This window comes from Pantherophis guttatus, chromosome 3, assembly GCF_059756535.1.
Source record: "Pantherophis guttatus breed Tessera chromosome 3, ASM5975653v1, whole genome shotgun sequence".
Taxonomy (NCBI): Eukaryota; Metazoa; Chordata; class Lepidosauria; order Squamata; family Colubridae; genus Pantherophis; species Pantherophis guttatus.
The window spans coordinates 200,980,730-201,005,653 of record NC_142065.1 but is presented as its reverse complement, the minus strand read 5'-3'; the positions used below and the strand labels follow the sequence as shown (position 1 = coordinate 201,005,653).

Genomic DNA, 24,924 nt, shown 5'->3' with positions numbered 1-24,924 from the left:
TATGGTTAACATACATTTGTTACATGATAATTGACACTTTTTAATTACCAAATTCCTACATTAATTTATAGTACATGAGATAATTTTACCTAAACATCCTCCTTAGTTCTGTATCCACTGATGCGTAGATTTATGGTTTCCTTTGATAATAATTAACTTTTGTTTCATATGGCTGTCTCTGCATCCTTGACAGATAGGCCCCTCAGAAGATGTATATTACATATGGTCCTTGCATCTTTGACAGATAGGCCCCTCAAAAGATATGTTGCCAAGAATGGAATTTAGCTGACAGTGTAATCTCTGAACAAGCACATTTCTTTTTTTATAATAATATGAATAAAGAGGGTCCTCCAGTGTTCATATAGCTGACCCTATACCATTCACATTATTCACATTATTATATTATTCACATTATTCACTTTAAAGAGGGGGAGAGCGGAACTTCGGAACCAGGTTGTAAGTGCCTTGAGCGGGGTGGAGGCGGATGTCTGTCAAAAATTCAGTCACTGTTGACTGGGTGACCAGCCATAAGTCGACTATCTAGATGATGTGGACAGACTGAGAGCAGCTGTCAAGAGCCCTGAAACCCAACACACCGATAGATAACACGAGGATACCGTGGTCTTTGAAAAACAGCCTGATGGGTTTGGAAACACACAATTAGGTGTATAATCAGAATATAGCTGAGCATGACTTCACTGTGCGTGTCTTTTCAGATTCAAGACTGGCAAAGCATCTACCAATCCACCCATATTCCAATACCCAAATTTGTGCCTACAGATGAATCTGTTACTTTTATCGGTCGCCTCTGCAGAGAAATTCTGAGAATCACTGACCCAAAGTAAGCGGGCTGCATAATTTGCATATAGCATATAGAAAATGGGCTTTTTCCTGACATCTTCACATACTGTATGACCAGCAGGACTGGGTTAAACCGGACAAAAGTTTCATAAAGCTCCTACCCCTTCATCTCTTACAGAGTCTTCCTCTCCTTCTCCCTCTCTTTCTTCCCTCCTCCTTCTTTCCTTTTCCTTCCTTCCTCCTCCTCCTCCTCCTTTCCTTTCCCGTCTCCCTACTCTTCTTGCCTCTCCTTTTCTCTTCCTCCCCCTTCCAATTTTTTTCCTCCTTTTTCTTTCCCTCCCCCTTCCTCCTCCTCCTTCTCCCCTCTTCTTCCTGAACTAGTCAAAAACTCAAAACTATTATCTCATTCCAACCCGGCACAAGTTTTAGCTGATCAGCTGACAGACTGATCCTCGGTATGAAAAATTGCATAATTTATTAATTTAATTTGATTTATTTAATTTGATGTGTATGCCGCCCTACCTCCAAAGGACTCAGGGTGGCTCACAACAATTAAAATGAAACCAGATAAAAACATATTAAAATAATTAAACGTATGTTAAAACTCATTAAAATAATCAAACCTCATCAGTCCAGGCTGGGCGATTTAAACAGCCATGTCTTTAGTTCACGGCGCAAGGTGCGAAGGTCAGGGGCCAACCGGAGCCCCAGGGGGGTTGATTCCAAAGGGTGGGCGCACCCACAGAGAAAGCTCTACCTCTGGGGGCCGCCAGCCGAAATTGTCTAGCCGACGGCACCCTGAGTAGGCTCTCCCTGTGAGAACACACCGGGCGATGGGAAGCTGTTGCTGGTTGCAGATGGTCCAACAAATATCCTAGGCCTAAGCCATTTAATTTAATGTGTCTACGTTGTACTATTGCAGATCTTCTTATTTCTTGTCTGTCCAACTTTTTTCGATATCTGATTGCTTAAAGATTGTTCACCCTTGCCAACCTAGTCACAGATAAGATCCTTCAGTGGCGGCTTCTTACCTTTTTACCTGTTTCCCATCAGGTCTGCCTGCTATATTGACCAACTTAACACCTGGTATGATATGAAAACTCACCAGGAAGTCTCCAATAGTCGCTTGTTGGCCGAGATCCAGAACACTTTGGGTACCTTTGGTCTTAACGGGTTAGACCGTCTTCTCTGCTTCATGATTGTCAAAGAGTTGCAGGTAACCAGGCCCTAGCCCTGCTCCAGTTCACAAATCAAGTCTTTCTCAACTTTGACAGCTTTAAGATGTGTGGACCTCAACTCCCAAAATTCCCCAGCCCGCATTTCTTTGGAGGTCCATACATTTTAATGTTGCCAAAGTTGAAAAAACACAGCTGCAAGCAAGATCCTGGGTTCCATTCTAGATTATTCATGCCATACGAAACACAGTATGTGCAACCTCAGTGGACTTTTCTGCAGAATATCCCAACGCGTCTCTTTTCTTTTCTCTCTAGAATTTCCTCATCATGTTTCAGAAAATAGTGCTGCGCGATAAAGGGGTCCATGAAGCACTGAAGTCTCTCATGAGGAGTGTCAGCCCCCTGAAAGGACTTGTGGGTAAGTTCCTTCAAGCAGGATCCTGGGCTGGAAAATGCCCAGGATTTACCATACTTTTTGGAGTATAAGACACACTTCCCCCCCCTCCCAAAAGAGGATGAAAATTTGGGTGTGTCTTATACACCAAATGTAGACCCACCCACCCACCTGCCCCCACCCTTTGGCCTCTGCCTCCTTGCACCAAACAGCCTGTTTCAGCTTCAGCACAGCCTGATTAGCACAAGCAGCTGATTGTCGGTTGGATTGGCCTCCCAAGGATCAGCTGTTTCAGGCTGCAAGGATCGCCACTGCCACCTCCACACGCCCCATTTTTGGCCTCCACATCCCATTTTTGGCCTCTGCGCGCCCCATTTTCTGCCTATTCCGATACCCGCCACCCAGAACGGGCGGAAAATGGGGCGTGCATTTCGAGCCCAATATTTATGTTGTTAAGTGAGACATTTGTTGAGTGAACCTTTGCCCCATTTTACCACCTTTCTTGCCATAGTCATTAAGTGAAACATTGAAGTTGATAAGTTAGTAACCCGGTTGTGAAGTGAATCTGGCATCCCCATTGACTTTGCCTGTCAAAAGATCGCCAAAGAGGATCACACGACCTTGGGACACAGCAACAGTCGTTAAGTATGAACCAGTTTGCCAAGCGTCTGAATTTCAATCACATGATTATGGGAGTGCTGCCAAGGTCGTAACTTTGAAAAAACGGTCATAAGTTGCATTTTTCAGTGCCGTTGTAACTTTGAACAGTCATTAAAGGAACTGTTATAAATCAAGGACTACCTGTACTGTATTTTTATGAGGTGGAGGACACAGAATAATAATCCTAAAGAGAGGGATGGGATGACACTTCTGAAACTTATTTTTCTCTCAATGTTCTGTTGCAGCCAATTGTAATAGAGTCTACTCTACAGCAATTACCAAAACACAGAAGATCTGGGCTGCCTACCTGGACACAATTATGAAGGTACTTTGGCTATCTCAGTCATGAGGGAGGGAACATCTGGTGACCTTCCAGTTGAAAGAAGTTTGGGAGTTGTACCTTACCAGCAGAATCCACCTGGATCTCAAGTCTCTGAAAACTTGGATGTCCTCACAATCTCAATGTCAGGGTTCCAAGTAACACCCCCAACGAAAGAAAACTCTGAGGCTTGAGTTCCCTTAAAATTACACTTTATTAGAGATGTCATATTGGCATATCTGGGAAAACCCAAATCTGAAAGTTTCCAGGTTTTCCCCACCCAAAGAAAAGTTTAAGTCCCTGCCCAATACCCACAAGTCTAGATCAATCAAACATCGTTCCAACTGGAGAACTGCCTCCCAGTTCTAGCCTTCCAGGTGCAGGGCAAGTTGTCCTTGACTTCTTGAGAAAGGAATGTTATTATGACAATATATATCACCCATGCTCCATACAATTCCCCCCTCCCAGTTTCCCACAGTAGTAAACATGGCAGGTCTGAAGGCCTAATACAAAAGATGGCTTCCAGGCCTGACATTCTGATGTTGAAAAAGCTAAACAGAGTTGGACCTAGTTAATTTTGGGGTGGGAGGCTATCAGAAAATCCCAGGCTTTTGTCTAGATCAGGAAATTGGAAAGATATGGATATGTAGGTAAATAAAATGCAACAGCCATGTTGTTCTTTAACAGGAGGGTAAAACCTGAAGTTTTGATTGCTATAAGAAAACAACTAAGTTAGCTGAGGCTCCATTAATGTCAGAATCGCACACTATCCTTAAGGAGACAAAGTGCCTATTTTCTTGGGAGCAATTCTCTTATAAGTTAGTTGAGTCTTCTGAATCATAATGTAGAGAATTAGGGTGCTCTTTCCTACATTACCCTTTCTTGAATGAATAGGAATTCTGGAAGTTTGTCAGAGTGTGCACAGCTTTACTACATGAGACAACCCAGGAACAATAACAGCAAACAGGTTTGTCATATAATAGTGGTTCTATCTACAAAAGAATATATACTATATATAGGTCAAGCAATCAGCAATTACAGCAGGGAAAACATGGTGAGAGAAAGACGCCCTAACAGGGCCTCCTCTTATTATGCAGGTTCTTAAAGGGATAACAGCCCAAAACCTTGCTGACTCATTCCCATCATTGCAGCAGCTGGTCAGCTCTTAAATTACTACTCTGACAAAGTTGTAGGATCAATACATCTGGGATGTCTTGGGAAAATCCTCATGAGGAAAAGTTAATAGTAACTTTTCATTGGTAATCCTCAGTGTCCATATAAAAAACCAGGATGTTTTAGGCAATAAATTGTACTTACTCCTATTCATTCGTTTTCATTTTGGGGGTCTTTTAATTCTCATCGTCTCCTCCCTAGGTTGGCCAGATGCAGATTTTAAGACGCCAAATAGGCAACGAACTTAACTATTCCTGCAGATTCGACTCCAAGCATTTAGCAGCTGCCCTGGAGAACCTTAACAAGTAAGACTGCAAGCTTCCTGGGGACCAGCTTGTGTCACTGGGATGGCAACAGTGTCAATAATAGCTTCTCATATCCTGGGATGGTAACATAAATCATAATAGCTTTTCAAATCCACCTGCGTCAAAAGGGAACATCTACAATTTGGGATGTTCCTCTCAACCCAGAATGCTAAGCAAATTTGGGGAGAGCCATGGGTTCAAAAAAAATAGGTTGCATCACAAAGATTGTGAAATTAGTCTCTAGTCATTTATGGATTGTGGTAGCAGGAAGCAAGTATCCGTTCCAATGTTTGGAATCCTCCTGAAATCTGATCCAGATTTATGTTCATCCAAGCTAAGTGGTCCCAATTCTTTATTTGGCCCTTAATTGTAACCATGACCATCAATTCGGTTTTGAAAGAAATCCAGGCCCATTTTGGGAGGATCAAGTGTGAATGGCTATTCATCTCATTGACCCTTTCCAAGCTCCAGAATCATAAGCTTACAAATCTATAAATAGCAGCTGCTGGGGGAAATAGAAAAGGGGGTTTATTTGTTTGGTAGTTTTTTTTTTTTAATTTGATTTATATGCCGCCCTTCACCGGAGACTCAGGGCAGCTTACAATGCGCTAAGCAATAGCCTTCATCCTTTTGTATATTTATACAAAGTCAGCTTATTGCCCCCACAACTGGGTCCTCAATTTACCTACCTTAGAAAGGATGGAAGGCTGAGTCGACCTTGAGCCTTGGCGAGATTCGAACCTGCAGTAATTGCAGGCAGCTGATCTTAATAACAGGGTGCTTTAGACCACTGTACTAACAAAGTTAAATTTAGTTGTGGTCTATCTCACCATGGGGGTGCTGTAGATAGCTTATAATGGTAAAAAGGAAGAGAAATGAAAAAAACATAAACAGAACATAAGTAAAATAATAGAACAATAAAATAAACCATTTGAGGGGGTTTGAGGTGGAGTCTGCCATCAATGAAGCAGCTACTTCCAGCATAAAATTCCCTATCTGGTTCCCAGGCCTAGTTATTCCCAGGCCGTGGGTTATTTTAATGTTATATTGATTGATTGATTGATTGATTGATTACATTTCCATGCCGTGCATCTCCTCTACAGGGTAACTCTGGGCGGCTTACAGATTATAAAACCAAGTGAAAAAATAATTACATTGTAATAATACTAATAATATAATTAATGTTATTAGTATTAATAACAATAACATTAACACCCAGGAACAGAGCAGAGAGTTACTAGGTTTGATATAAATATTGATAGAATTACAGAATGTAAGAGTTTGTAGGCTCTGGGAGGTCATTCGTCCAGCCTCTCCGGAGTGCAGGTCAGAATAACAGAGTTGGAAGGGACTTTAGAGGTCTTCTAGTCCAGGGATCACCAACCTTTCGGACCTCAGGGACCACTAAATTCATAATTTTAAATCCCGCGGACCATTAATATGATCTGCCTAATGATCAGCTGGATCGGCTTGGCTAGGTGGTCATGTGACTGGGTGGGCGTGGCCAACTCAATGTCACTCACGTCAAGGGGTGCCTCGCCAGCCTCTACTCGCCCCTCCCCTCCCACCACTCCTCACCTGCCCTCCAGCGCTTCTTAGGGCCCTAACAGGAAGCAGTTATTGGAACTAAGCAGCCACCATGAGAAAGAATTGGCAAAACAACTGGCTCAGTTCAAATTGGATCTGACCGAGAAGGAGGCTCAGCAGAAGCACCTCACTGAGGACTACGCGCATAGGCTTTCCAAGCAGAGGGAAGACCTGCGGGAGTGCAAGGCCAGGTACCGGCACCTGAAGGCTCAGCAGGCTGAGATGGTTAGCCAGTTCCAGGCCATGATGCAGTCCCACTGGAACGAGGCTCTCCGGCTCTTTACCACCAGCAGCACGTCCCTCCAGCCTTCGCCCAAAGCCCTGCACCAGGAGGCTGAAGCAGACCCCAAGTCGGAATTTCTCCCTGCCTCCGACCCACACAAAAAGACCCCAAAGGGGGAGACTCTCTGCAGCAACACAAACGTTCATTGCACATATCTGTCCCAGGGCCCGTAGTTTGAGGACCCCTGATTTAGTGCAATATAAAAAATGCAAATAATTTTTCTGCGGACCACCAAAATTTTCTCGCAGACCACCAGTTGGTGATCACTGTTCTACTCCTCTCAAATATTTGGGCTTCTCAAATCCATTCTAATTACTGCAGGACATAGAATACAGAAATAGGTTGGTCTAAAGCTGCTCTGCTATTCCTTTTCCTCTTGTAGAGCAATCCTGGCTGATATAGAGGCCCACTATCAAGATCCTTCTTTGCCTTGTCCCAAAGAAGATAACACCCTGCTGTATGAAATTACTGCTTACCTGGAGGCTGCTGGCATCCATAATCCATTGAATAAGGTGAGGCCATTTTCCTTATTAAGCTATCTCAGCCCTTGGTGCCATCCCAATGTGTTGCACCAACCACTGGCCTGTTTAATCAGCAGGGCTTTCTAACCTATGAGACACCATCTTTACTAAGAGGCAGGGTGGAGTTGATTTAAATCAACTCTATTTAAATCCTAATTTTGAAAGAGCAACTGTCATCTCTGTCCTGCAGCAGCTCTTCCTCGACCTGCTGTTGACTCACCGACAGTCCCAATATTGCAGAATATACACCCTCATGCTTCATAACTAAGCTCTATTCCAGTGATGGCTGAGTAGGAGCCTGAGTGGCGTAGGAGGTTAATGCCTCCTAAGGCAGCATTTAACATCCAGCTGCCTGCAATTACTGCGAGTTCAATTCTCACCAGGCTCAAGGTTGACTCAGCCTTCCATCCTTTCTAAGGTGGGTAAATGAGGACCCAGTTTGTGGGGGCAATAAGCTGACTTTGTATAAATATACAAAAGTATGAAGGCTATTGCTTAACGCATTGTAAGCGGCCCTGAGTCTCCAGAGAAGGCCGGCATATAAATCAAATTAAAATAATTTTTTTAAAAATGGCTAACTTTTTTGCCGTTGCATGCCAAAAGCATGGGGAACGTGGGGGGGGTCGCAAGCGCGTGTGCCCAACCCATAATTCAATGTGCCCTGCCCCCCGTGTATGTGCGCACGATCCCTCCCCCGTGCTCCCCCCGCTTTTGGCACACAATGGCACGGTAGGCACTGTAGGCTTGTTTTTTGCCCTCCCCAGATTCCAGAGTCTTTCTTGGAACGGCCTTCCCCACCCCCTTGAAGGCCGTTTGGAAGCCAGAAACGGCTCGTTTCCTGACTTCCAGTGGGACCGGAAGGCCCGTTTTTCACTCTTCCCTGGGTCCAGAGGCTTTCTAGAAGCCTGGGGAGGGCAAAAACGGCCTTTCTACCCCCCCTCCACCAGAAGCCTTCCGGAGGCCGGAAACAGCCTGTTTCCCGACTTCCCGTGGGCCCGGAAGGCTCGAAAATTAGCTGGCTGGCACACACTTGCGCACTGGAGCTGAGTTAGGGCACTGCTCGTGTGCCCACCAATATGGCTCCGTGTGCCACCTGTGGGAAGCGTGCCATAGGTTCGCCATCATGGCTCTATTCCATGCTGAATAAACTAAATTATCAATGTATCTTAAATAGAAAACTATCATTAGATAATTTTTTACTCCAAAAGCATTTTATTAAAATAAATTTGATAAAAATAAATAAAAATCCGATTTAAATTTTAAAAATCCAATTTAAATTTTAATTTTTTAAAATTTTAATTTAAAATTTTTAAATCCAATTTTTTAATTATTTCTTTTTTAAATCTTATTTTTATCCACCCTGCTAAAAGGTCTCCATTCTGTTTTAACTGTGAAAAAAACAATGTGAAGCAGGCAAGAAAAGAATTCATTTCTTGGAAAAAGAGGCAGCAGAGCTTAGATTGGAGGGGGGGATGGGGGGGAGAGATATGGGGGGAAATATTTGTTTATTTGTTTAAATTTATCACCCAACCATGCAACAACTCTGGACAGCATAGAAACAGTGGGCCAGAAATGCAAACAGAAATAGATAATATATTTGTCATCACATCAAGCTTTATTCAGTGGTGAAATGTAAATTTTGTTACTACCAGGTCTGTGGGCGTGGCTTGGTGGGGGTGTAATATGACTGAGTGGGCGTGGCCAACTTTTTTTTTTTTTACTTTTAAAACCATTTTTTCTAAAACCTCTTCGGCTGAGGAGGTTGTAAAAAAAATGCTTTTAAAGCCTCTGACGATCCCAGCTGACTTGCCTGATTGGCAGAGGCTTTTTCTTTTTTTTTTTTAAGCCTCTGAGGATCGCAGCTGACTTGCCTGATTGGCAGAGGCTTTTTCTTTTTTTCCTTTTAAAAACATTTTTTCTATAACCTCTTCGGCCGAAGAGGTTGTAGAAAAAATGCTTTTAAAAATAAAAAAAAAAGCCTCTGATGATTGCGCGGCTCAGCTGGGCAATGGGGGGAGGGCAGGGATTTTTGCTACCGGTTCTCCGAACCACCCGCCGCCATCGCTACCGGATCAGGCGATCCAGTCCAAACCGGGAGTATTTCACCCCTGGCTTTATTTCAAAAGCTCCATCCAACATTCAGGGATTGTGGATAGAAAAGGCTTCTTTAGTGAAGGTACCTTAATTAAACAGCATCTTCAGAAAAACATATCTGATCCTTAACCTGATGGTCTATCTATTTTCTCAACTGTAGAATTATCCCATTATTTCCTTTTTTTAATAGATTTATTTTTCCTCCCTCTGTTCTTTCTTTTCATTGATTTAGCACAGCATAATCTTTTTCTTCAGTTCTTTTAAGTGATTTTTTTTTTTTAAAAAGTTATATATGAATTTCATTGCTTTGCTGTCTAAAGCGGGGATTGTAAAATAATCTGGATTCTTTTTAAAAAAATTAATACATTCTTTTCTTCGAAATGTTCTTTCCCAGATCTACATTACAACGAAACGATTGCCGTATTTCCCCATTGTGAATTTTCTGTTTCTGATTTCTCAGTTGCCAAAACTTCAGTACAGTAAAAACTCAGGTATAGTATAATTATTCTGCATCCTTTAACTTTAAACGTAGGTGATTAGGAAAATATTTTCACTCTAGCAAAATTACTAGCACTCAAATTTCCTTGCAGATAGAATTGCACAGAGTTTAATTGCTCTAAATTTGTCCTACAATTCTTATGAGTTCTGGTGAGATGACCAGTAATCAAAGATAGTTGGAATTTTAGAGCAAAATAGAGGAACCCTAAGTAAGATATAATTTGAATGACTATGAAGATTTACCTTTCCTTGGGGTATGCCTTACATTTCGATATACTGTACACATATTGAATATTTATATATACATTTATATAGATGTCTTCTTAAGTTTTCGCGGGTGTGCATATGCAAAAAATTAAAATCTCGGGTGTTTTCCCGCGTCATTGTAAATAAGTTGGTTAAAATGTTTAAAATTCTGGTTAAAATCCCAGCTTAAAGTCTTCTAAAAATCCTTACAGAGCACTCTGCAAGGTCCTTTAAAACCTCAGCTAAAATTTCAAGCTGGGATTTTAACCAGAATTTTAAACATTTTAACCAACTTATTTACAATGACGCAGGAAAACACCTGAGATTTTAATTTTTTGCATTTATATAGATCAATATATCAATTTATATCTATCTATCTAGTTTTATAGTTATGTGCATATGGGTCTTTTGCCCATCAGGATAGATAAGTGTATATCTATAAATATATGTACACATTGTGTGTGTGTGTGTGTAGTTGGCTCCATCTGCTAAGAAATGGAGATGAGCACACACAAACACCCGAGTTGGATACACCTGGACAGGGGAAACCTTTCATATACAAATTCTGTTTAAATTCCTTTTTGGGGATTTTTGTCCTTGGGCAATGAACTGTTCCTTAGATGCAACTTGCAAATATTAAGGTGGACTATAATCCAGGGTAAATACTACAAAGAGAATTCATTTCTCCACTTTTTCTCCACCATGTAACACAAATTTTCCATAGTATTTTGAATTGATGCCACCAGCTGTGTCTTCTTATGCAGCAACCTTCCCCCCAAACTATGAGGAAATGTATTAGGTTAGGTTTTGTTTTCCTTCAGGGATGGTGTGTCGAAAGCCAGCCGATCCCATTGACTGGCCGCCTCTGGTGCTGGGACTCCTGACCTTGCTGAAGCAGTTTCACTCACGCTACACTGAACAATTTCTGGGTCTGATTGGTCAATTTGTTCGCTCCACAATGGAACAGTGCACCAGGTACCAACTTTTCCTTCACAAAGCCCTCGCACTGCCTTCCCTTAGCAACACAGCAGCTGAATCAAATACATTAGGAGGATTAGATTCCCCTTCAAATGGTCATTACCCAGGAAGTTTTAATTTGAATTTCTGAGTTGAGTGTTACTCTCCATGATTAAGAAGACATGAGCTGCTCAGTAGAGGGAGGAGAACATCTGGCCTTTGGATGTTGTTAAGTTACAGCTTGCAACAATGCAAGTTGGCTAATGACTCGGGATTCTGAAAGTTGTAGCTTACTAACATTCAAAGGGCCATAATTTCCCCACCCTCGATAAAATTAAAAGTTGGATCATTGGTGGCTCCCTTGTCCCTTTTCTAAAATTGTTTCCAATTCTCTTTAAACCTGTTTGAAATGTGGTCGCCCAAAGAGGCACAGAACTGTACATCAATTTTGTTGTTGTTAATTGCGAAGTCGTGTCCGACCCATCACAACCCCATGGACAATGTTCCTTCCTGTCCTCTACCATCCTCTGGAGCCCATTTAAGCTCACGTCTACTGCTTCAGTGACTCCATCCAGCCACCTCATTCTCTGCTGTCCCTTTCTTCTTTTGCCTTCAATCTTTCCCAACATTAGGCTCTTCTCCAGTGAGTGCTTCCTTCTCATTAGATGGCCAAAGTATTTGAGTTTCATCTTCAGGATCTGGCCTTCTAAAGAGCAGTCAGGGTTGATCTCCTCTAGAAGTGACCGGTTTGATTGCCTTGCAGTCCAAGGAACTCACAGGAGTCTTCTCCAGCACCATAGTTCAAAGGCCTCAATTCTTTGGCGCTCAGCCTTTCTTATGGTCCAACTTCCACAGCCAGACATTGCAACTGGGAAAACCATAGCCTTGACTATACGCACTTTTGTTGGCAGGGTGAGGTCTCTGCTTTTTAGTATGCTGTCTAGATTTGCCATGGCTTTCCTCCCCAGGAGCAAGCGTCTTTTAATGTCTTGGCTGTAGTCCCCATCTGCAATGATCTTGGAGCCCAGGAAAATAAAGTCTGTCACTACCTCCATTTCTTCCCCATCTATTTGCCAGGATGTACATCAATAATCCAACCATAACGTTGCTTTCTTGTCAATGGTTAAATTCACATAATCTCAAGGCACAGTTTAGTTAACAAATCACAAGCAGTATGAGTTCACATGATGTGTTAAGCTAGTCAGTCAAACTACATATTGAAAGTGTGTAAATCCTGTCCTTGACGGATCTTATAGCACCAGCACTTTTTAAAATTCCTGTCTAGCTTAAGAGGCCTGGGATTTGTCTCCCGGTCAAATACTTACCAGCTTTCATGGTTTAATATTTGTATTGAGTTATAAGATAAAATAAGATACAAAATACGAAAGTAAATAGGAAAGCAGTGGAGAGGGAGAGAGGGAAGAGAAGTGAGGAAGGATTAGGAAAAAGAAGCATTGACTTCTGACTCTCTCCTGTTGCAGTAAAATAAGGCATTAACATCAAATCACAGCTTTTTGATTTTTCATAATATTATGGACAAGCCATTTCTATAAGGATCTATCAGTCTAATCGGTAAAACCCAAAATCAAAGTTTCATTCTTTTCCACTTCAAGCACAAAGTTCAAAAGCGGTCTCTATGTGGAAACAAAAGTACTTATATTCTTTTCTTTAGTCAAAATAGTCAAATTTTGCCATTTCTGCCAACTTCATCAACTTCTGCAACCATTTGTCCATGGTAGGAATCGAAGTGTCCTTCCATTTTTGTGCATACAATAGTCTTCTTCAGGGGTGGGATTCAGCCGGTTTGGACCGGTTCTGGCGAACCGGATATTAATTTTAATCTGGTTCACTGAACTGGTAGTTACAAGGACTGTCTGACCCTACCCACCCCGCCCCTCCCAGGAGTCTCTATGTAGCCTGTTTTGGATGTGAGATAAGTGCAGGGACCACATGGAGGCTCTGGGAGGGCGAAAAATGGGCCTACTGGAAGTCTGGAAATGGGCCCGTTTCCAGAGCCCGGGGGAGGCCATTTTCGCCCTCCTGGAGGCTTAAGGAAAGCCTCAGGAGGACAAAAATCAGGCCTACCAGAAGTCCAGGAACAAGCCGATTTCCGGCCTCCAGAGCCCGGGGGAGGTTCTTTTCACCCTCCCGGAGGCTCAAGGAAAGGCTGCGGAGCCTCAGGAGGGCGAAAACACCCCCCCCCCCATGGTGCAGGAGGCTGAGTAGGCCACGCCCCCATGGCTACGCCCACTCAGCAACCGGGCAGTGAATCGGTTGTTAAATTTTTCAATCCCACCCCTGGTCATGCTGCTCTCAACATATATAGTAACAAAGTTCCAAATTTTTTCTCCAGGTCTTTTTCCATTAGGCCCAAAAGAAAAAAAATCTGGTTTCACCTTTATCTTCGTTTTCAAAATTTTCTGTTTTAAAATATGAATCATACTCCAATTTTATTTTTTATTTGATTTTTTTGCTTTATCACATGTCCACCATAGATGATTAAAAAGTCCCTTCTTTGCTTTTAAACTTCCAACATTCATTTGGCATACCTTTATACATATTAGATAATTTACCAGGTTTAATCCCTCTTAAAATAAGAGGTGGTATGGGGAGATCAGCCAGTCCTCAGCTAGGTTCTGTGTCTGCTGTGCTGTGACACAAAATGGCCCCATTCTAAATCATCCTTCAATTAAACTGAACCTATATGGAGGTGAGAGGTGTTTTCCTAAAACATTGATGTGTTTTGTAGCTGGCCCATCAGAGATGTACCAAAATTAAAAACATTTTGTTTTGTGGTTTTGTGCCTGTTCACAGCCAGAAGGTCCCGGAAATGCCAGCAGATGTTGTGGGCGCCCTGCTTTTTTTAGAAGATTATGTTCGTTACACAAAATTACCAAGAAGGGTGAGTATAACAAGATTTTTTGAGAATGAGTCCAATGTAATGAATGGACAAAAGTACCCAGAATTTTTGCCTGTATTTCTCAGATCATCCTTAGATATGCTATGGAGCGGTGTTTCCCAAATTTGGCAACTTTTAAGATATGTGGACCTCAACTCCCAGATCATTTTTTTTTTTTATTTGATTTATATGCCGCCCTTCTCTGGAGACTCAGGGCGGCTTACAATGCGTTAAGCAATAGCCTTCATACTTTTGTATATTTTATACAAAGTCAGCTTATTGCCCCCACAAACTGGGTCCTCATTTCACCTACCTTAGAAAGGATGGAAGGCTGAGTCAACCTTGAGCCTTGGAGAGATTCGAACCAGCAGAAATTGCAGGCAGCTGTGTTAATAACAGGGTGCGTAGACCACTGTACTATCAAGGCTCTTTCCTCTATCAAGGCTCTATTTCCTCTAGGAAGATCATTTCTGATAATTCTGGTTTTAAAAGGCAGCCACAGCTGAGATTCCTATAAAAGAATAATTGAGCAGTTTGCTTTGCAAGTCTGGCTTGCTTGGAATTCGGATATCACACTCTGAATAACTTACTTCACCATTAATTTGGAACAAGGCTCATCTTTTTTTTTGAAAATAAAATTTGATCTGCAAATGGCAAGCTTAGCCAAAATTAAATGAATTAAGTGTAGATTTGTCTTAATGATTCTTGTACAGTTGCAGTTTCCCACTTCATGCCTAAGTGCTTCTCTTCAGAAAGCCAATGTCACAAATATAGAAATAGTTTGAAACATTTGGAAATATAAAGCAAAAGATTGAGGCTGGAACTTTTTTTATATTTTACTGCACTGAAAAAAAACTTGAAAATCAATATTTTTTCTCTTCCCTTTTTGCTTCTTTCTGCACTTTTCTTTCTTTCTTAGTTTTTTGTTTTATTTATATTTTACCCTACAATTAACTTTAATAAGAACATTTAAAAAGTAAAAAAAGAAATATTTAACAAGAATAATGAGCTCTTTTTTTCCTTAGGTGGTCGAGGCCCACGTGCCTAATTTCATTTTTGATGAATTTCGGACAGTTCTATGAAATATCAACTGCTGATTCTGAATGGAAACAAGAAACAAACCTCAAAAAATGACAAGGAAAAAAAGCATCTACAAATGTATGAGTTTGCTAATCACTGAATATTAATATTCTTCATAAAAATAACTGGAATCATGGCATCATAGCCAACTGATTATTAAATTCAAGCAGTGTGTATTTTGTACTTAATCTATGACATACACAATTTACAAAAATCATTTTTGAACAGCATGTGAATATGGAACAATATTTTTTGTAATGCACCTAAAAAAAAATAACAATGAAATGAATGGATTGTAAATGTTTACCTTTTTCACCAGTGCATTATTTACATAGTACCATTATGTATGTTAATGAGAATCAGAATAACAGGAGTTGGAAGGACCTTGGAGGTCTTCTAGTCCAACCTTCTGCTCAAGCAGGAGGCCCTATCCCATTTTAGACAAATGGCTGTCTAGTCTCTTCTTTAAAACTTAAAATGGAGTCCCCACTAATTCTGAAGGCAAGCTGTTCCACTGATTAATTGTCCTGTCAGGAAATTTCTTCTTAGTTCTAGGTTGCTTCTCTCCTTGATTAGTTTTTATCCATTGCTTCTTGTCCTGCCTACAGGTGCTTTGGAAAATGGCTTAACTCCCTCTTCTTTGGTGGGAGTCCTTAGACATTGGAACGCTGCTGTCGTGTCACCCCTAGTCCTTCCTTTCATAAAAGTAGACATACCCAATTCCAGCAACCGTTCTTTATGTGTTTTAGCCTCCAGTCCCCTAATCATCTTTGTTGCTCTTCTCTGCACTCTTTCTAAAGTCTCAACATCTTTTTTATATCGTGGCAACCAAAACTGGAAGCAACAATTCCAAGTGTGGCCTTAACCAAGGCATTATAAAATAATACTAACCCTTCATGTGATCTTGATTCAATCCCGTTAATAATATATACAATGTTAATATACAACTGTATACAATATACAATTCATGAAGCTTGTATGCTAAACGTTTGATCCAAGGTTTGCTGACTTCCTGACTTATCTGATATTAGACAATGATGCTATCTTTCTCCTTGTCAAATGCCAGAAGTCACAGCAATCTTGTCATAATTCTGCTAGTCTCAGCAAGATTCCATTGTCCCCTTAGCCAAATAAAACAGCCATGCTTGTAATGGACACATACTATTCAAAGAATGTCTTAGCGGTAAGGGTGGACCACAAGACAGCATTATATTTATTCAATAAATTTTTACTTGCTAATTCTCCTGTTTGATCTTACCTAGTTACTTAAATTTCTAATTTAGCTAATGCACCATATTCCAGTTTGTTAGGTCTCTCTCATCCACAATTTGAGGTAGCCTTTTCCATATAATTACGCTGCTTCAATACTTGGACAACATAGAAGGTCAAAATAACTCCTCAATTTTGTTTGGCATAAGATGAGAAACTTGGATAGTAATTATATTATTTAACATAGTAAGATACAATAACAAATTCTTGAAAACCTGTCCAACTTTCTCTCTTTCCCATCTTACATTATACAAGATCAAGGTGGGGTTAGAGTTTCTGCCTCCCATTTCTGGGCATCCAATTTGCAACCAGCACAGAATCTCAACCTTAACAGAATGTGAGAATGTAAATTAAGAGTTGCACAAAAATGATCAGAAAAGCAATTTATTATAAGTTCTGGGCTATAACAATAACAACAAGAATATAGATGTTCACCCCTCTCCCCAAAGGTCCTGTTAAAAGTTGCACACTTTAATGCAACAACAGAAATATATATATATTAAAAACTTGGGATGACTACCTGTTGTGCTACTGGTTTGTTTTTATTCTAATTGAATCCGTTTTTGTCTTGGCGCTGCCTATTCCTGGCACCCATTTAAAAAATGCCGCACCCCCCCCCCCCAAAAAATGGTTTTGGACCTGCCAGAAGACTATTCCCCTTCCTTCTATAATCGAATGGAAAAGAAAATGGAGACGATCCCTAGAATATGTACCAGAACTTGAAACAAAAACACAGCATATTCATGGAATACATGTTTACGTGTTACTTGACAGAAAAGCTCAATGCCAGAAAGTATCGGTGAAGAAATATACATGTAAGAGCCGCGGATGCTTTTTTAAAAATCGATTTGAGCTGACCGCCTTAGTTTCATTTATTTTATCAATGTAACAAAGCAGTGCCGTTCATACTGCCATTTTAGCTATTTCTGTTACAGTAGCTGAAAAGGGTTGTTGCAAGTATCTCTTTTATAAACTTTTATTTGTACAAGGTACAAATAAATGTGTGTGTTTGTGTACAAAGCACATAACCCTGTTTATCTCAGTATACCCAATAGCTAAATCTTTCGATCCATCATGATGCTTGACTCTCTTCCCAGAAATCCGACAGAATGGAGACAGTGCCATACATAGACATCACTGCTCCCTCTGCACTAATTCCTCCTGCCATCCACCTTGCCATGACATGTTGCGATTCCATGTTCCATCAGCCCCAGCCATCACTTATTTATGAAAGCTCTAGTACAACAACATCTTGAGGACCATAGGTTCCCTAGTTCTAATCTAACCTCTCAAAACGAGTCAGTTCTAATGAGGCCGGCAATATGAAGGCAACTAGAATTCTTTGCAGTCATCACATAAACCTTAGTATTGGCTTAGTTCTTCCTGAGGTGGTAAGCCCTGGGCTATGTCATTTCAGGCTACAGTGGAATCTCAGCAAGCATTCCTTCGTAAATAAATAAAATCCTATATTTTTTGTAAAAAAAACCCAAACAGATTGGAGAGAATACTTTTTCCGGTTTCTCTCTGCAAAGTGAATTTGGAAGATCATTTAAATAGGCCAGTTTTTACCTGCGGTCTAAGAACAGTTATGATGGCTTACTGTGCCAACATAAGCAAAATCATCCATTTTTTAATTTGTCCCCTCCACTGTTGGTAAGTCCCTATTAAGGGGATGAACAAACTCCCATTTCTTCCCCCCACCCCACACACACACAAAAAGAAGGAAATAGAAGAAGAGCAGCTGGTCAGGGAGAAAAGAAATAAAGCCAATTCTGTAGGACTAGAAAAAAAACATGAACAGTCTGGGGGCTTTCTAAGATGTGATCTCTGGGCATACACTCGTAGTTCAGACCAATAGCTCTAGAAATGTCATTAATTTATTTTTTTTTATAAGTCCGGGCCTCAAATGTCAGAGGGGACAAGGAAAGGGAAGAACTTGGCAATCTGCCAACATTCCCCTCCTCTAATATGCTAGACACTTACTCTCAGAAGTAACTGTTGTGACCCCCCCCCCTCGCTCCTTTGGATTAGAATGGTTGAGTTTTTGTTTTGTTTTTTACATGCCCTTGTTTGACAAGATTATCTATGTGCTTATAAACCTCAAAGCGCCGCTGTGAGATTTCAGGCCGACAGTTTTGTTGCTGCTGTTATCTTTTCGACTTAAAGAGACGGACACGTCCCGGAAGGCGCAAAGAAATCCAAGCGGTTTTTTTCTTCCCCGTCTCTTTGCCCATCTGTATTCAGTAGACGAGGTGTTTCATTTCAGAATATATAAGTGGGAATATGACTGAGCAAGCTCGGTACATCACCGCGAGGCTGCTGAAAATGGCCCGGGGTTTGGTGAGCCAAGATTCGGATTTGAAACAAAAGTAAGTGGCGTAGAGGGCAACGGCAAAGAAGTGGCCGATCAGGACGATGGGCTTCGGAGACAAACTGTAAAGAAAGATTTGGTAGCAGAAATAAATTATGAGGAATATATATATTTGTGAGTAAAATACTAGAAACTATGAAAAGGCCATCCATTAATACGGCAGGATAACAGAATAAAGAATATTGCTTTTTTTCCCCCTTGAAACTTTTCCATAGAAAGCTGAGAACCCAAATCACTTTTTACAATATATTAGTTCTCTCTGCTTTTCCATAAAAACTTGCTTTACAATGCAGGATAATTCAACAGAGGGGTTGTATAACAAGTTATTACTTTCTGACTGTTTATTAGGCTCATTTCAGGCACTCCCATTCTTCAATTTTTTGAAATCCTATTTGTTCCTGCTCAGTTCCTCTTTCTCTCTTTGCTATTTTCTTTTATTCAATATTTGTTACTATCATAAGCAGGCAAGCAGAAATTTTATTTGCTAATTCTAACATTTTACATCTTCAAGAACCATAGGGTCATACTGAGAGACCACACACAGTTATAAGTATTTTAGGCATGGAAGGTCTTAGATTTAATTACTATTATAATAAAAGGCTGAAGAAGTCAATAATTGGAAAGACTTCATTCAACCCTCATACAAGTAGTCCTCAACTTACAATCATTCGTTTAATGACAGTGCAAAGTTACAGTGGTGTCGGAAAAAGTTACCTTATGATCAGTTCTTGCACTTACAACTATAGCAGTGGCCCTGCAGTCATGTGACCAAAAATTTTGGCATTCGGCAACTGGCATGTATTTATGACAATGGCAATGTCCCAAAGCCAAGTGATCTCCATTTTGCATACATTCCCAACAGGCTTCTCACAAGGAAAATCAATGGGGGAAGAAGCCAGGTTCGCATAACGACCGCAGCCAAAAAAAAAAAGATTATAAAATCTGGCATGATTCATTTAACAACTGCATTGCTTAGCGATAGAAGTTACAGTTCCAATTGGAGGCATAAGTTGAGAACTATTTGTATTCTGACATAGCCAGTTCAGCTATTTACACCGTAAATAATTATTAAATAAAATACGGTATATGGCTTGATTTAATTGTCTAGCCAGAAAACTTTTGATCGTTATTACCTTCCGTGTGTCTCTTTCTAAAGCAGAGGTTTTCAAACTTGGCAGCTTTAAGACTTGTGGACTTCAACTCTGGCTGGAGAATTCTGGGAGTTGAAGTCCACAAGTCTTAAAGCTGCCAAGTTTGAAAACCTCTGTTCTAAAGGCTCTTAAGGCAAGTCATGGTTATGCTACCTACAACTGCTGCCAATAACAAGTTGAACAAGAATCGGAGGCGGGGGGGCACAGTACCCCAACTTACATGGAAAGTAATCCAACTGGACCAGAAATACATTTGCCCCCAAGCTTGAAATAGAGAAAGCAGGCTCTCCTTAACTTCTGCAGAGAATCTGTCAAACAGATGAAACATGATGTCACCTTTGCAGAAAGGCCAGGGAAAATTAGAAAAATGAAAATGTACAGTACGATAGCACAATATTTTGCCTAAATAAACATTCCCTTTAAAATCTTACCCCACGTCAGTGGTGAAATCCTCCCTGGTTTGCCACCAGTTTGCTGCCCACGCCATGCATGATTTGCGCTGCGTGTGTGCCTGTGCAGTGCACACCAAATGCACACTGCGTAGTGTGCACCAAATGCACACTTTACGTGGAAAAAGGAGGCTTGGGAAGGTAAGTAGAACAGCGAGGGGAAGGAACAGCTGTGCCACGCGATTTAGATTCGCTAGAAAACAGGATTAAATTCTAGCAAATTTAAATTGCGCGGCACAGCTGATCGTCGTAGCTTTTTTTTATACTCCTGGTTCGCCCAAACCAGTAGCTTTTATCACTAGCAGTTCTCCCAAACCGGTGTGAACCAGTAGCATTTCATCCCTGCCCCACGTAGGTGAACAAAACCTTTACCAGATGGATTTGACATCACGGCAACAGCAACTTTTGGAGAGAAGTCCTTCTGCAAGGGTGCAGTTGTTAACATAGCTTGTTATGTCATTGTGAGGTATATAGTGTACTTGGATGTTTGGCTCAGATCAGGGGCCACAATTAAGCAAGGGAGAACAGGGCTAGTTGGCCCATTTTTAGCAGCAAGATGTGAGAACTTGTGATATCATCCGTCACCTTCAGGATAGCAGAAGGAAAACCTATGAGGATGTTTCCAGCATGTCCTTCAACTTCTAGAATAGTAAAGGTAAAGGTTCCCCTCGCACATATGTCCTAGTCGTTCCTGACTCTAGGAGGTGGTGCACATCTCCATTTCTAAGCCAAAGAGCCAATACTGTCCGAAGACATCTCCGTGGTCATGTGGCCGACATGACTAAACACCAAAGGCACATGGAACGCTGTTACCGTCCCACCAAAGGTGGTCCCTATTTTTTATGTGCTTTCGAACTGCTAGGTTGGCAGAAGCTGGGACAAGGAACGGGAGCTCACCTCGTTATGCGGCATTAGGGATTCAAACCACTGAACTCCCGACCATTTGATTGACAAGCTCAGTGTCTTAGCTACAGAGCCACCACGTCCCTTTTTTCTATTTTTTTTCTATGGTTTTTTTTTCTATTTTTTATACTATTTTCTAGAATAGTAGATACCAACTATTATTACTTTTAAAGTTCACCTCTTTCAGGTAGTCCTCGATTTATGACAGGTCACTTAGCGACCATTTGAAGTTTCGAATGACCTCCCCAAAGGATACTTATAAGCTGGATTCAAAGTTCTGATAGTCACCCATCCACCCCGCAGTCATGTGATCACATTTTTGGCAACTAGTCCACATTTATGACCCTTTGCAGTGTCTTGCGCTCATATAACCACAATTGACAATGTTTTTCTGCCGGAAACTTTTATTTATCTCAGTTTCCAGCAAAAACCGCCATTATAAGACAATGGGTTTACTTAATAACCGCATCGTTTCCTTTATGACCACTGCAAAAAATGTCATAAAATGAAACTGAAATCAAGTGCATGCCTTAACTTATGACCGCTATGACATACAACAGCAGTTCCAGGCTCCATTATGGTCATAAATTGAGGAGTACCTGTATTTCTTCTTTTACTTTTGCTCCACAGGAGTATTTCCCAACCTCTGCAGGATTAAGATGTGTGGACTTCAACTCCCAGAATTCCCCAGTCAGCATGCTGTTTCCAGAAGTTAAAGTTCACGTATCTTAAACTTGTAGAGGTAAAAGAAACGGTGCTCTACAGCTTTTTTGAAATTAAAGGAGTTGCTTGATTTCATTTTTATTTTTCAAACAAACCATAAAAAATAAAATCTGGTAAGAGCTGTGTTGGGTTCAAAGAGGGGTGTCCATGTTCTGAGCCCCAAGCCTAGTGCCTAGCATTCTGTGGCCAGAAATGGGGCAAGATAAGTTATCAACCAGAAAATAAGATTCATCGAATTCATATCTACAGGTAGTGCTTGATTTACAACAGTTCGTTCAGTGATCGTTCAAAGTTACAACAGCACTGAAAAAAGTAACTTATGACCGTTATTCACAGTGAGGATCAAAATTCAGACGCTTGGCAACTGGTTCATACTTATGACCGTTGCTGTGTCCCAAGGTCATGTCATCCCCTTTTGCGTCCTGTCAAGCAAAATCAATCGAGAAACCAGATTCACTTAACAATTGGGTTACTAACTTAACAAATGCAGTGATTCACTTAACGACTGGTGAGAAATGTCATAAAACGGGGCAAAACTCACTTAACAATTTTCTCTGTTAGCAGCATCAATTTTGGGCTTGACACACACACACACACACACACACTCACACATATACAGAGAGAGATTTCTTACAACCTAAAAATGAGTAAGTGTACAGGAAGGTGAATAATTCTTTGATTAACTGTAAAGAGGACTGGGTATGGAGGAAGGAGCCTGAGAGAAAAATGCCAATATTTCAAAAAAGTCATGCATCAGGTGGGAATTAGACAGGAGCAGCCTGATGTACAGGAAGCCAGTTAACTTAAACCAGCAAACCACGGCTCTGGAGCCACATGTGGCTCTTTCATCCCTCTGCTGCGGCTCCCTGTCGCTCAAAATATGCATCACAACCACCAATGTGCAATACCCGCCGGCACACAATTTATTGAGCTTTTCGACTCCCGGTAGGCCAACCATGGATAAATCCAAGAAAAGAACAATTTTAGAAGAAAACAGAACGTTTAATTCAACTACATATGCTTGTTTTGTGGCCGCTCAGGAAATACTCAGGCACGGGAGGAGTTTTGTGGCTCCCGGTGTTTTCTTTTCTGTGGGAAACGGGTCCAAATGGCTCTTTGAGTGTTTAAGGTTGCAGACCCCTGACTTAAACCATTAAGACCAGTATTTCTCAACCTTGGCAACTTGAAGACAGTCAAGAATGAAGGAGACAGCAGGAAGAGAAGCAAGATGCAGCACAAATTATTAGGCTAAAGAGAAGGAGAAGAACCAGGCTTGTAGGAAAATGCATTTCCGGACAAGCACATACCATCTGTTGCAGCGAATAATTCATAAAGCGCCTGAGCAAGAACATTCACAACAAAGGAATGAGACTTCTTTCTTGTCCAGTAGAAGGTCTTTTTGGCCTGCAAAAGATAAATTTCCAACATATTGGTCCACTTGGTACTCAGTCAGATGGGGAAAAAAAAAAGATTTCAAATATAAAATTAGAGTGCATACTTGAAGTTGTATGAAAGAAACGTGGAGACCATCAATTCTTTATGAAAGAAAAATATATGTATCTTACTTGCAGTAGAGCAGAGTCTTCATACAAATCCGGAATGGTCTGTAGCAAACATCTCCAGATCTTGATGTCATTCAGAGCAACGCTCATTCCTCCACCTGTCAGTGGATGCCTCATATTGTAAGCGTCTCCTAGGAGGAGGACTCCTAAAAAGGAAAGAGTCGTAATATCAAAACTTGCACAGATGCACTTTTTGGGATGTGATTCAAAAGTTTGAAAGGCTTCTTAAAAGCCTTTCCATGCAAATTGTTAAGTGACTGGCTGGTAAAACTGCAAAGAAGCTTCTGCAAAGCTTCTGCAAAGAAGTTCTGCAAACTGCAAAGAAGCGCCAATGAGTATGTGTATAAAACTGCAATGTCATTCATGACAAAGTACAGTAGTGGCTAAAATTGTGGAAATCTTTTGAGAAAAGTGTATTTTTGAGGTTTGATGGCTAATAACACCACTTTTTTGGGGGGAGATTCAAGATAATCATATTCCACTGCTGGAATGGCCTGGAAATAGCTCAGACCTTAAACCCAATTGAAAATCTATGGAGCCGACTAAAGAAACTTGCTAGTCAGAAGTGACCTAGCAATAAAACCCAGTTAACAGAAGCAATCATTCAATCTTGGTTTCAACATTATAACAGCTGCAGAACTAAAAGACTTGGTTCACTCCAGTGGTGAAATCCAAATTTTTTTACTACCGGTTCTGTGGGCGTGGCTTGGTGGGTGTGGCTTGGTGGGCATGGCAGGGGAAGGATATTGTAAAATCCCCATTCCCTCCCCACTCCTGGGGGAAGGATATTGCAAAATCTTCATTCCCACCCCAATCTGGCGCCAGCCAGTGGTGGTATTTGCCAGTTCTCCAAACTACTCAAAATTTCCGCTACCGGTTCTCCAGAACTGCCAGAATCTGCTAGAACGTGCTAGATTTGACCCCTGATTCACTCCATGGGAAGACATCTAAAGGTTACCCAACTAAGGATTAACTCACATGATAATTTTTGTATATCTCGTTTTTTCTATGGTGATAATTTTTGTATATCTCGTTTTTTCCATGTGTTTCACTTTTCCACTTTATATAGTAACTGCTATTCTAATAAAGTTAATGCATTACATTCTTGATTAAATTATCTTTCCATTGATATATAATTTTATGGTACTACTCCCAAAAAAAGTGGTGTTATTAGCTAGTTTTAGAAAATACACTTTTCCCAAAAGGTTTCCACAATTTTGGCCACTACTGTACATCATTGCTTAGCACTGTCAAATATTTCAAATGATTCATGGTAGTTTGCATCAAAGTCATGTAAATGGCTCTGAATCTGAAGGGGAGAAGCATGATGGTTCAGCAATTAAGACGTTGGGCTTGTTAGCTGGAAAGCCGGCAGCCCAGGTTCAAGACCTGAGCTGCACGCTACGGGGTGAGTTCCTGTCCTAGCCCCAGCTCCTGCCAACCTAGCAGTTTGAAAGCAGGCAAATGTGAAAACAGGTACCACTTCGGTGAGAAGGTAACAGCG

The 24,924-nt window shown here is 41.0% G+C and overlaps 2 protein-coding genes across 2 annotated transcripts in view; one reads left to right on the top strand and one right to left on the bottom strand.

Annotated features, from left to right (window-relative positions):
- WASHC5 (WASH complex subunit 5) overlaps positions 1-16,780 on the top strand; it is a 42,946-nt gene extending 26,166 nt beyond the window's left edge. The window contains exons 20-29 of the mRNA XM_034422291.3: positions 717-841; positions 1,855-2,017; positions 2,292-2,394; positions 3,276-3,355; positions 4,724-4,827; positions 7,080-7,209; positions 9,707-9,803; positions 10,878-11,031; positions 13,828-13,915; positions 14,938-16,780. Of these exons, the coding sequence (XP_034278182.2) occupies positions 717-841; positions 1,855-2,017; positions 2,292-2,394; positions 3,276-3,355; positions 4,724-4,827; positions 7,080-7,209; positions 9,707-9,803; positions 10,878-11,031; positions 13,828-13,915; positions 14,938-14,994 (1,101 nt within the window). The 3' untranslated portion in view covers positions 14,995-16,780. The remainder of the gene's footprint in view (positions 1-716; positions 842-1,854; positions 2,018-2,291; positions 2,395-3,275; positions 3,356-4,723; positions 4,828-7,079; positions 7,210-9,706; positions 9,804-10,877; positions 11,032-13,827; positions 13,916-14,937) is intronic.
- The window catches only part of SQLE (squalene epoxidase), a 32,055-nt gene continuing 23,760 nt past the window's right edge, over positions 16,630-24,924 (bottom strand). The window contains exons 9-12 of the mRNA XM_034422290.3: positions 23,424-23,566; positions 23,166-23,262; positions 20,004-20,091; positions 16,630-18,694 (exon numbers count right to left, since the gene is read on the bottom strand). Coding sequence (XP_034278181.2) covers positions 18,502-18,694; positions 20,004-20,091; positions 23,166-23,262; positions 23,424-23,566 — 521 coding nt within the window. The 3' untranslated portion in view covers positions 16,630-18,501. The remainder of the gene's footprint in view (positions 18,695-20,003; positions 20,092-23,165; positions 23,263-23,423; positions 23,567-24,924) is intronic.